General features: G+C 47.1%; 2 protein-coding genes across 13 annotated transcripts in view; one reads left to right on the top strand and one right to left on the bottom strand.

The window, feature by feature from the left end:
• TELO2 (telomere maintenance 2) overlaps positions 1–12406 on the bottom strand; it is a 45932-nt gene that overhangs the window by 12437 nt on the left and 21089 nt on the right. For 10 of the 12 annotated variants that reach the window (XR_013636413.1, XM_078854620.1, XM_078854621.1 and 7 more), the window contains 4 exons: positions 12230–12340; positions 9415–9503; positions 1130–1221; positions 52–168 (listed from right to left, as the gene is read on the bottom strand). Coding sequence is in view for 11 of the 12 variants with exons in the window: in XM_078854620.1 (XP_078710746.1) it covers positions 52–168; positions 1130–1221; positions 9415–9503; positions 12230–12340 (409 nt within the window). In the remaining variant the exon portion in view is untranslated. The remainder of the gene's footprint in view (positions 1–51; positions 169–1129; positions 1222–9414; positions 9504–12229; positions 12341–12406) is intronic. The other 2 variants (XM_073362960.2, XM_073362964.2) reach the window with 1 other exon arrangement.
• The window catches only part of IFT140 (intraflagellar transport 140), a 284666-nt gene that overhangs the window by 262859 nt on the left and 9401 nt on the right, over positions 1–12406 (top strand). The window lies entirely within an intron of this gene.

Below are 12406 nucleotides of genomic sequence, written 5' to 3'. Positions count from 1 at the left end.
AAATCCTTAAGCCTGTGCCTATTACGAGGAAGGAGAAGCACAGAGACTCACTGGTACTGGATCTGTGATGGTGACAGCCACTAGGGCTCTCTGACGGAGCTCCACAAAGCCCTCAATGTAGGTCTTTTCCTCCAGGTGCAGCAGTACTTTAGCCAACTCCATGCTCACCTGCACAAAATACAAAAGCAGAGAGGCCACCTTCTGGGCTGCAAGCTCTTCCCGCCCCTGAGGGTTTACAAAGGAAGATGCAGACACAAACTTCATTTTGGCTGCCTCTGAGAGAGGATTGGACATGAAGAGGCAGGGCCTGAGTATTAGACACAGCAGAGGACATGACAAGCCAGGGTGCCACTGAGGTAGGACTGCTCAAAGAAATGACTAACCTCTTGGTTGATGTCCATGCCCCTTTAAAACATGGCTTTTGGAAGAACCTTAGTGGCAAGGAATGGAGAAGACACCTTAGTAAAACCTACAGTGCAGTAAGTGATCCCTCTAGTGGCCAGCCCACACAACAGGATAAGAACCTATAACTGCTACTGTTACATCTCTTGTCAGTTGGTAGAGGCGCATGCTTTTGGCACTGGAAGACTCAAGTTCAGTCCCTGCAGATGACCCATGGTGAAGAGCCACTGCATCAGCAACCCCTTGTCCCAATTTCTCTCTGCCCACCCAGGCTCTGCATCTTGACTAGTCTGCCCCAAACATCTCTTGATGAGGAGCCAGAGAGAGTGGAACACAATGGGTCTGAAGAAAACATAAAAGACATTTTGTTGTCTTCTGATTTGCATTGCTGCACCAGCTCAGGCTTCAAAACTGCTCCACAGGCAGCTCTGCTCTCGCTGGACAAAGTGTGCCGCTTCCAATATCCTCCTCAACCCTAAGCTCACTGGTAGGCTCTACCTGTCTCCTGGTCTCCATTCCCACTGCAAAAGGAGTCCAAAAGAGACAAAAAGAGCCAGCTGCCATGCTGCTGCCTTCACCATGGTCTGTCCCAACTCCAGGACAAGTCAGCCTGGTCTGTCGCTCTTTATACGTTACCATCTTGCACTGCGTTATGCCTAGCTTCCTTCTGAGGCCAAGATGGCAACCCTCTGACTAAAGCCTGTTGGAACAGCCCACGTGGCCTTACCTCTCTTGCAGTAGCTGAATTCCTTCGAATCAGACTCTCCAAAACCTTCATTGTAGCTTCCCACTTGTCCACGTCTTCAGATCCAGTTAGGACTAAAGATAAACAAAAACCAACCACTTCAGCTCTGCTGACCGGCTGTGAGAACGTTTTTACTAGAGAATCTCAGAGATATTCCCTCCCTTCCTGCTCTTCAAGAGAACGTTACAACCAAGGCCAGATGTAGAAATTCAGCATATGGTGTAAGAATCTGGATAGACAGGGAGATAGAGCAGGGGAAACTCAGGGGCATAAGAACTAACTGGTCTCTTCCATCAGGAAGAAAACACCAACTCAGCAGAAAGGTTAGACACTAGGAACTAAGCTGAGGTTACTTAGGCCTGGTCTACACTACAACGTTAGGTCGACGTAAGCTGCCTTGCATAAGCCTAGCTGTGCACGTGTCTATGCTTAAATTTGTCTCCCATCGACATAAGCTCTCCATTATGCCGATGTAGTGACTCCACCTCTCCAAGTGGCGTGGAGCCCTGGTCGATGTACTGAGGTCAACACAGCGTGAATGTAGACACCTATGAGTCCTCCAGCTGTTGTCCCAGAATATCCAACAGTGACCACTCCAGTCACAATTGTGAACTCCACTGCCCTAGGGGTCACGGAGTCCAGAAGTCCCATCACCCTTTAAAATCCCTGCAAACTTTTGAAATGCCTTTTCCAGACTGTCCATCTTGGGGAGCACACCTAGCAGTTCTCCACTGTTGACTGCAACTGCCTGGCTGGTCATGCTGGTTATATGTTGCAGACGCATGATGGCCTGGAGTCGATCTCCTGGGCCTGTGGAGAGAAGAGGCTACGCAATCACAGCTATGGACCAGCCACAGAAACATGGACATCTACGAACACATCGCGCTGGGGTTGCAGGAAAAGGGGTATGCCAGCGATCAGCAGCAGCACTGCGTGAAAGTGAAGGAACTGCAGCAGGGATATCAGAAACCCTGGGAGGCCAACAGTCAATCTGGTACTGAGCCGCAGACCTGATGCTTTTGCAAACAGCTGCATGACATACTTGGTGAAGACCCCACTGACATCCCGCACAGCACCGGGGATACCTCGGAGAAGCCTGAGTCACAGGCCGCTGCGTGAAAGGAGGAGGAGGAGGAGGATCATAGCATTGTAGGACTGGAAGGGACATTGAGAGGATGGGGACATGCAACGGGGGTGGTCCAGCTATGCTGAAAGTCAGGATCTGTTTGAGATTCCACCGCAATCCAGTCAGTCCCAGCAATCAAACATACGCAAGCCCGATGCCGGGAAAGGAACCTCAAGTAAGCATGTAAATTAATTTCCCATTACAATGATGGCACCCCCAACTTAGCAGGATATGGCTGTAACATTCCCCAGGGTGCAACCTGAACTGTTGTGTCCTCTTAGCTCTCTAGCCTGGGATGCCTTTTACATTGCTTTGCTAGTAAACAGCAAACTCCTACAGGCTCCGTTCACTCACAGCCCACCAGCATGCAAAAGTCACTCCCAGCTGAATACATAAATGATACGCCTTGCCATCCATGAATAGATACAGAGCAACACCCACATATCCCTCAATCCCAGCCTTGCCCCACAGAAATGTACATCTTGTACTGTTCAGCAGCCCACTGGAGGGTACAAGCTCATAAATTAGTCCATCATTCCAACAAAGGGTAATGAACATGCACCAGTCGTGCTGACCTGAGCTGAGATTTCCCAAACACTTCAATCACACACACTGGTTTAGATAAAACAGTAAAACAAGTTCATTAACTTGAGAAAGATAGATTACGTGATTTACAAGTGATAAGGCATAAAAGTCAGAATTGGTTAAAAAAGAAATAAAAAGATAAACATGTAAGCTAATTCCTAAACTAATGCAAGCTAATTCCCAAGGCTAGTAAGTTTAAAAGCAAAAAGATTTCTCTCACCAAAAAGTTTTCAACAGTCTGCACTGGCGGAAAACTTCCAGGCCAGTACCACTCCCCCCAGTTCAATGATGAAAGACAAAAGGACAAGTGGGGGCTGGAGGGGAAGAGAGGTACCTAGAGGCATTTTTCCCCCCTTATAAATCTGACCCTTTATACTGGAAAAGTCTTTGCTGGGTTATGGGGTCAGGCAGTTCTATGGCATAAGTGAGCTGCCAGTTATCTTTCAGGTGAATTGTAAATTTCGTATTCCCAACTCCCCTACTGGTGAATCTGTGATTAAGCATCAGAGGGGCAGCCATGTTAGTCTGTTTCCACAAAAACAACGAGGAGTCCAGTGGCACCTTAAAGACTAACAGATTTATTTGGGCATAAGCTTTCGTGGGTAAAAAACCCACTTCTTCAGACGCATGGAGTGAAAATTACAGATGCAGACATAAATATACTGACAAATGGAGAAGGGAGTTACCTTACAAGTGGAGAACCAGTGTTGACAAGGCCAGTTCAGTCACTGTGGATGTGGTCCAACTCCCAATAATTGATGAGGAGGTGTCAATACCAAGAGAGGGAAAATTGCTTTTGTAGTGAGCCAGCCACTCCCAGTCCCTATCCAAGCCCAAATTAATGGTGTTACATTTGCAAATGAAATGTAGCTCTGAAGTTTCTCTTTGAAAGTCTGTTTTTGAAGTTTTTTTGTTGAAAGATGGCTACTTTTAAATCTGCTATTGACTGTCCAGGGAGATGTAGGAGTTTAGATACTTTACTGTCCTTTTCCCTCTGTAGAGAAGTAAAATGTGTGTTGTAAATGGCTTGTCTCGTTTTTGTAAAGTCCAGCCACATGGAAGTTTGTGTGGAAGGTTGGTTTTGTATGAGAGTCTCCAGTTTTGAGAGCTCATTCTCGATCTTCTCCTGTTTGCTGTACAGGATGCTGATCAGGTGGTTCCTCAGTTTCTCTGAGAGCGTGTGGCACAATCTCTCACCATAATCAGTGTAGTATGTCGACTGCTATGGATTTTTTTTACCTTCAGTCCATTTGGTATACTGTGCACAGGCTGAAATTGTGAACAAGCATCACTTGGCCCATAACCTCAGCCATACAGAACGCAACGCTGTCCACAGCCTCAGAAACAACTCTGACATTATAATCAAAGGGGCTTACAAAGGAGGTGCTGTAGTCATCATGAACAGGTCGGATTATGGATAGGAGGCTGCCAGGCAACTCTCCACCACCACATTTTACAGGCCACTATCCTCCGATCCCACTGGGGAGTACCAAAAGAAACTACACCATCTGCTCAAGAAACTCCCTGCTATAGCACAGGAACAAATCTACAGAGACACACCCCTAGAGCCCTAACCAGGGGTATTCTATCTGCTACCCAAGATCCAGGAACCTGGAAACCCTGGACGCCCCATCATCTCAGGCATTGGCACTCTTCTAGCAGGATTATCTGGCTATTTGGACTCTCTCCTCAGACCCTACACTACCAGAACTCCTAGCTATCTTCAAGACACCACCGACTTCCTGAGGAAACTACAATGCATTGGTGATCTTCCCAAAAACACCATCCTAGCCACCATGGATGTAGAAGCTCTTTACACCAATATTCCACATGAGGATGGACTACAAGCTGTCAGGAACAGTATCCCTGATGAGGCCACAGCACACCTGGTGGTGGAGCTTTGTGACTTTGTCCTCACCCACAACCATTTCAGATTTGGGGACAACTTATATCTTCGAGTCAGTGACACTGCTATGGGTACCCACATGGCCCCACAGTATGCCAACATTTTTATGGCTGACTTAGAACAACTCTTCCTCAGCTCTCGTCCCTTAATGCCCCAACTCTACTTGTACTACATAGATGACATCTTCATCATATGGACCCACGGGAAAGAGGCCCTTAAAGAATTCCACCTGGATTTCAACAATTTCCACCCCACCATCAACCTCAGCCTGGACAGTCCACACAAGAGATACACTTCCTGGACACTACAGTGCAAATGAGTGATGGTCACATAACACCACCCTATACCGGAAACCTACTGTGATAAATGGAGGGGGGAGGGGTAGCTTCCTTTTATGGACACCCAGCCAGCCAGTTAGCTATAAAGTCCCTCTTGGTTGCTGTTCTCTGCTTGCTTTACCTGTAAAGGATTAACAAAGTTCCCCAGGTAAAGAAAAAGGAGTGGGCACCTGACCAAAAGAACCAATGGGAGGACTAGAACTTTTTTAAATGGGGGCGGGGGACTTCCCTTTGTTTTGTGTCTCTCCAGGAAAGAGGGGAAGATAGAGCAAAAGGAATGCTGTGTAAGGCTTGAACCTGAGGGAACTGGGGATGTTTAGTCTATGGAAGAGAAGAATGAGGGGGGATTTGATAGCGGCTTTCAACTACCTGAAAGGGGGTTCCAAAGAGGATGGATCTAGACTGTTCTCAGTGGTAGCAGATGACAGAACAAGGAGTAATGGTCTCAAGTTACAGTGGGGGAGATTTAGGTTGGGTATTAGGAAAAACTTTTTCACTAGAAGGGTGGTGAAACACTGGAATGCGTTACCTAGGGAGGTGGTGGAATCTCCTTCCTTAGAAGTTTTTAAGGTCAGGCTTGACAAAGCCCTGGCTGGGATGATTTAATTGGATCGGTCCTGCTTTGAGCAAGGGGTTGGACTAGATGACCTCCTGAGGTCCCTTCCAACCCTTATATTCTATGATTCTATGAACCAGGTATAAAAATTCATCCACCATACCTAGAAGAAATAATTTGGATAGGGAATGTTTAGTTAGATGCTATCAGGTTTATTTCTTATTTTGGCTTGTGGATCTCCTTTGTGCTAACCCCAGATGCTTTTGTTTGCTTGTAACCTTTAAGCTGAACCCCCAAGAAAGCTATTTTGGGTGCCTAATTTTTGTAATTGTTGCTCTTAAGATCTAGCAAAAAGCCTAAGTTCCAAATGTATTTTTTCCCTTTTTGTTTTTAATAAAGTTTATCTTTTTTAAGAACGGGATAGGATTTTTGGTGTCCTAAGAGGTTTGTGCATGTTTTTGATCAGTTGATAGCCACAGCTAATTTCCTTTGTTTTTTTTCTCAGCTATTCCCCGGACGGGAGGTGAAAGGACTTGAGGGTACCCCACAGGGAGGTATTCCCAAGTGCTCCTTCCTGGGTTCAAAGGGGGTTTTTTGCATTTGGGTGGTGGCAGAGTTTACCAAGCCAAGCTCAGAGAGAAGCTGTAACCTTAGGAGTTTAATACAAACCTTAAGTGGCAAGTATTAATTTTTTAAATCCTTGCGGGCCCCCACTTCCTGCACTCAAGGTGCTGGAGTGGGGATTCAGCTTGACACCTACTGACCACTATACTTACCTACATGCCTCCAGCTTCCATCCAGGACACATCACACGATCCATGGTCTACAGCCAAGCCCTAGTTTACAACTGAATTTGCTCCAACCCCTCAGACAGAGACAAACACCTACAATATCTTTATCAAGCATTCTTAAAACTACAGTACCCACCTGGGGAAGTGAGGAAACAGACTGACAGAGCGAGACAGGTATCCAGAAGTCACCTACTACAGGACAGGCCCAAAAAGGAAAACAAAAGAACACCACTGGCTATCACGTACAGCCCCCAGCTAAAACCTCTCCAGAACATCATCAACGATCTACAACCTATCCTGGAAAACGATCCCTCACTCTCACAGACCTTGGGAGGCAGGCCAGTCCTCGCTTACAGACAGCCCCCAACCTCAAGCAAATACTCACCAGCAACTACACACCACACCATAGAAACACTAACCCAGGAACCAATCCCTGTAACAAACCCCGTTGCCTACTTTGTCCCCATATCTACTCTAACACCACCATCAGAGGACCCAACCACATGAGCCACACCATCAGGGGCTCGTTCACCTGCACATCTACTAATGTGATATGTGCCATCACATGCCAGCAATGCCCCCCTGCCATGTACATTGACCAAACCGGACAGTCCCTAGGTAAAAGAATAAATGGACACAAATCAGACATCACAAATGGTAACATACAAAAGCCAGTAGGAGAACACTTCATTCTCCCTGGACATTCAGTAACAGATTTAAAAGTAGCCATCCTTCAACAAAAAAAACTTCAGAAACAGACTTCAAAGAGAAACTGCAGTGCTACAATTCATTTGCAAATTTAACACCATTAATTTGGGCTTGAATAGGGACTGGGAGTGGCTGGCTCACTACAAAAGCGATTTTCCCTCTCTTGGTATTGACTCCTCCTCCTCAATTACTGGGAGTTGGACCACATCCACCGTGACTGAACTGGCCTTGTTAACACTGGTTCTGCACTTGTAAGGTAACTCTCTTCTCTTCATTTGTCAGTATATTTATGCCTGCATCTGTAATTTTCATTCCATACATCTGAAGCTTATGCCCAAATGTTAGTCTTTACTGTCTTTAAGGTGCCACCTGACTCCTTGTTGTTTTTGTGATTAAGCAGTAATGGCTCTTTAGCACCTTGCTGGAGTGCAAGTGTGTCTTTGTCTCTGAAAGATGAATTTGAGACTGCTTCTCTAATATTGTAACATGTTACAGTAAAGGTCTCATACCTTTATATGCAAAATTGCTACACATTTTACCAGGATAATAATATTCAGTAGATTATGAGTTTTTAAATGATACCTCACAAGGCGTACTTTGTACAAAATATATCATAATCATATTAAAGTGGTGAACATGGGGTACAGGGTGTCGCAACTTTTCATTAAATTTACTCGTACTAGAAGAGGTAGTGGTACAGCAAAGAGAGGTTGAGCTGTTACCTGCTTGCCATTTCCCTGTAGTGTTAGGTCGGGGCACAGGCATGAAGAGCAGTTTATGTGTACAGGGATGTCCCTGGAATCCTCCCAAGAGATCTTAGTGAAATTTCCATGGAGGTTCTCTGCAATCCTCTGCCGAAAGTTTTTAGCAAGGGCTGCCTTATTTCTTCCTCTACAGTGGGACACTTTCCCATGCCAGTCAGTGATCACTGCAGCAGGCACCATTGCAATAAACAGGCTAGCAGCATGAGAGCCCTGGTGGCTCCAGGACACTAGAGGCAGCTGTGCTCTCTGTGCCTGTGTTTCCCCAGGAGTGACAGATCTGCTAAAATCACCCCTGTCTGTGAAAAATGGTGCAAGTTGTGATACTTCACCCCATATTATTCATAGGGATATTATTATTATATGATTATGGAATAATTATGATACGTGTCCCATCTTGTACAAAATGCAAGGGGACATTGGAAAAGTTATGATTTGCTGAATATGTTTATCCTATTTGTGTGCATGTACCATTTTTGTATCTGGACTTATGAATAGTGACTATGTATCTGTATTTCACATATAGTCAAACCGGGGTGACATCCACTAGGCAAGATGCTTCTGTCTAAATAGCTGGTTGTAAAGGGCCCATTAACTGTAATGGCCCATTAGGTAAAACAATAGGCCTTAGAAGAAGCTTATCATAGAATATCAGGGTTGGAAGGGACCTCAGGAGGTCATCTAGTCCAACCCCCTGCTCAAAGCAGGACCAATCCCCAATTTTTGCCCCAGATCCCAAATGGCCCCCTCAAGGATTGAACTCACAACCCTGGGTTTAGCAGGCCAATGCTCAAACCACTGAGTTATTCCCCTCCCCCCCTGAGCTATCCCTCCCCCGCACCTTGTGAGCCTTCCTGTGGCCAGCCTGTGAGTAATGGCTGCTATGACTCTGCAAGGGCATGTGACCAGCCCACATGATGCTGATATGGGTTTCTCCCAAGCAGCGCAGACAATCTGCGTGCAGGTCACTCCTTGGCACGCAGCGCCTACAAAAGCCGCACGACTTAAAGTCTGGGGCGCAGGGCATGCCCTGGCCCGGGCTCAATGACCAACTAAATTAACTGAATTAGCTAACTAATTACATGTACTACTGAACAAACCAAGAGTTCTGGTGACGAGCTGCAGCAAAGCTGGAGCTGAGCAGTTCCGACGCACCTTCACTGGCGGCAAGAAGGAACTGAGAGTGGGGGAAGCGCAGACCCCTCATACCACGCCAGGCAGGTGCCGCGGGGGGCCCTCCCCCGTGTACGGGTACTGCTAGGGGAAAAACTTCCGGCACCAGTGCACATGAGGAGCACGCACACCTATTGTAGAATACACATGAGCAATCACTCGAAGAAGAACTAACAATTCAAACCTGGAACACCAATTTCCGATGTACCACAACTTTGAGTCAACTCACAAAAACTAGCCTGTACCAGGAACCACCCCAGAACAGAGTAAGAGATGAGCATTTCCAAGTGAAGATTCAATAGACTCTACCCAGAATCTCCTACCTTCAATACAGTCTCGGATATAGACAGGAGCTTTCATCTTCTTCAGCTCTTTATCCTGGGACATGTCATGAGGGATGAGGTCATCATCGCTGTGAAAGAAGCATAGGCATGAATTAGTTCATGTGGATTCGACCATGTCACCTTCTCCTCCTTCATGCTAAACGGACAGGACACATTCTCCTCCCTCCTCACCTTTCCATCCTTACACCAAACAGAGGTTGCTCGAAACCCCAACCTACAAGGATCCAGCGGAAGCATTGGTGACCAAGTGTTGAGGACGGTGAGATGGACAGAGCTCTGCAAATCCGTGAATATTCATGGACCTTTCCTGCACATAGTGGAGCGGATGCGGATACAACCGCGCAGGGCTCTAAAGATCTAATACTCCTTAACTGCTGTGCTGATGGGCAGGGAGGCATGTAAAATAGGTAAACCCTTTCCTGCACTTCCCTAAACACATCAACCAGTGGAGCTCAGCAGCTAATGCAAAGCAGAAACAATGTTACTGTAACAAGGGAGAAACTGGTCAGGAAGAAGCCCTGCCTCTGTCACCAGTGGTGCCTGGCCTGCGTTGTCCAGCTCGGGCAGCCCAGTGGCAGCCAGTGGCTGGACAGCAGGCTGGAGTCGGGGCTGACCAGCACCCATTTGCCATGCCGTTTCCCATACAGCGGCTCTGGCCCCACAGGGAAGGCCAGCATCCCCACCGTGGCCTGGCCCGGCAGCACTGACTGTGCTCTCGGCCCACTGGCTCCCGGGCAGCAGGGCCCTCCCCCGGCCATGGGGATTGGAGCAAGCAAGCGGGGCCCCAGCACCCCACCCCTCCATTGCTGCTTCCGGGTGCTGTCGCTCACGAGCCCGGGAGCAGCATGCGATGTGACACCCCTTCCCCGCCCCCACCAACCCCCTGCGCTGCCCCTTCTCCTCGAGACCCAGCCCCCATGCCACCCCTTACCCCCAGTCCCTGCCCTCACGCTGCCTCTTCCCTGCAAGACCCCATTCCTCCACTTGCTCATCTCTGGCTCCCTCCCGGCCGCCCCTCCCTAGCCCTTTTGTGAGACAGCTTGCTGCTGTGGGTATGGATTGCGGATAGAAGTAAAAGCCTGCTAGCAGATTGCAGGTTGATCCTGGCAGATGCAGATCCACATTTTTGTATCGTATCATAGAATCATAGTATTCACATGGTCCGTCTAGCCCAGTATCCTGTCTTCTGACAGCGGCCAATGCCAGATGCTTCAGAGAGAATGAATATGGGAAGATTCTATATGCAGCATGACCACTGAGTCTTCGGTAAGTCACTCCCCCAAATTGTGCCTCAGTTTCCCCCATTTATATTCACTGACATCAGACAAGTGTTTGGGAGGTTTAATTTGTTTAATATTTGTAGTGTGCTTTCAAATCACCCTATTTCCCTTGCTCTCAAACCAGCTGCCCTCAGTGATGGAGATCAGCACTATGCTCATCAGGTTCAGGGGAATATTTGGTCATTGAAAAAACCTTTTTAAACACCCTTGTGAAGCCTTTTCAGGGAAGGCTTTGATAATTGGAAGCCCCACCAATGAGCTAGGCTTTAACACTCTTGCACTACAGGCAGCAGAGATAGTTACAGAACAAGGCTAAGGAGCATGAAGTCACTGTGAAACTTAGTTCCTCTTCAGTGCCCACAATTTAACAGCACCCTCCTCTTAGAGCAGTTCATGGACTCTCCTCACTCAGAATGGAGCCAATTCCATGCCAGATAAAACACCGCACTATTTTCCCTCTATTTTCTTAGTGAAAGAAAATGAAGGTGTACACTTTAGAGGAGACTTGAACAGAGTCTGTGAAGACAGCTTACCAAGCATATGCACCCTGATTTGGGGGGGCTGTCAGAACAATTTTATCCACTAAGATTCTAGGCTCCCATTCAGCTCCACAGCTTATTATGAACTGGCCAAAATAATAAATATACAGGACCAATATAGCAGCTTCCGTGGAAGGTTCTCAAGCACGTTACAAAGATGCAGTCACTGACTCTCACAACACCCTTGTGAAGTAGACAAACCCCAGTAGACAGAGACAGCCAGAAGGGCAAATGGCTACAGATCTCAACTAGCCAAAACAGGCAAATGCTTCAGCTAGAGAGCAACTCCCCGACCCAACAATCTACAAGACTCAAGTAGCAAATATATTACCACCATATATGATAGACTAGAACATGTCCACTAATAAAATGGGCAGCCTGATAAACAAACATATAAGGTCTGAAGGATACAGTGGAATCAGGACAATCTGCAGGGCAATGGGTGTCTAAACAAGTTAAGTGAAACAAACACAAATAGCAAAAACAACAACACAGGCAGCAAAACTACAAAGTAAACCCATATCCTGGAATGCTGATCCGCACTTAGAGCCCTGCCAGAGGCCTGTCTAGAAATGTCAGGTCCAGGTCAGAAAACAACCAGGCCCACTCAGGCTTGGGTCAGCTCTCCTTCTCTGGCCCATGGGGTGGGCACTGTGGTCACTTACATACCCACTATGGCAGTGCATGGAGCTGTTGCACACAACTCCCACTGGGGCGACATTACAGGTTTGGGGAGAATGGCTGGGTTGGGCTGGAAAACAACTTGGGCTCCTTGGGCTTGGGTCCGATTTGGGTGTAAAAATTAGGCACGAGCACACCTGTATCTGCAATTACCCTTTACACACAGCCTGGTTTGCTCCCCAGTTCAGATTGTGGAGTACAGCCTCTCTCTCACACAGTCAGCTTTCAAGGACCTGTCATTTACTTTCTACCTCAAATCAGCTTTTTGCTTAGTAGTTTAGTTCTTGCACATACCTGTCGAGCTCCAAGTCAGATCCGTCCTCTGGCACTGCGGGGGCTACTGGGTATGGGTTCCCACTTGGTTTTGACACAGCTTTTGGTGTAACAGATGAAATGTCACTCCTGCTTTTGGCAATGAAAAAGTGTCAAAGGCATAAAGTAACAAGGATCTTAAAAATCCATGATCACAAG

Source organism: Lepidochelys kempii, chromosome 10 (assembly GCF_965140285.1).
Source record: "Lepidochelys kempii isolate rLepKem1 chromosome 10, rLepKem1.hap1, whole genome shotgun sequence".
NCBI classification, from domain to species: domain Eukaryota; kingdom Metazoa; phylum Chordata; order Testudines; family Cheloniidae; genus Lepidochelys; species Lepidochelys kempii.
The sequence above is the reverse complement of the archived record's forward strand: the minus strand, read 5'-3'. Positions and strand labels throughout refer to the sequence as shown.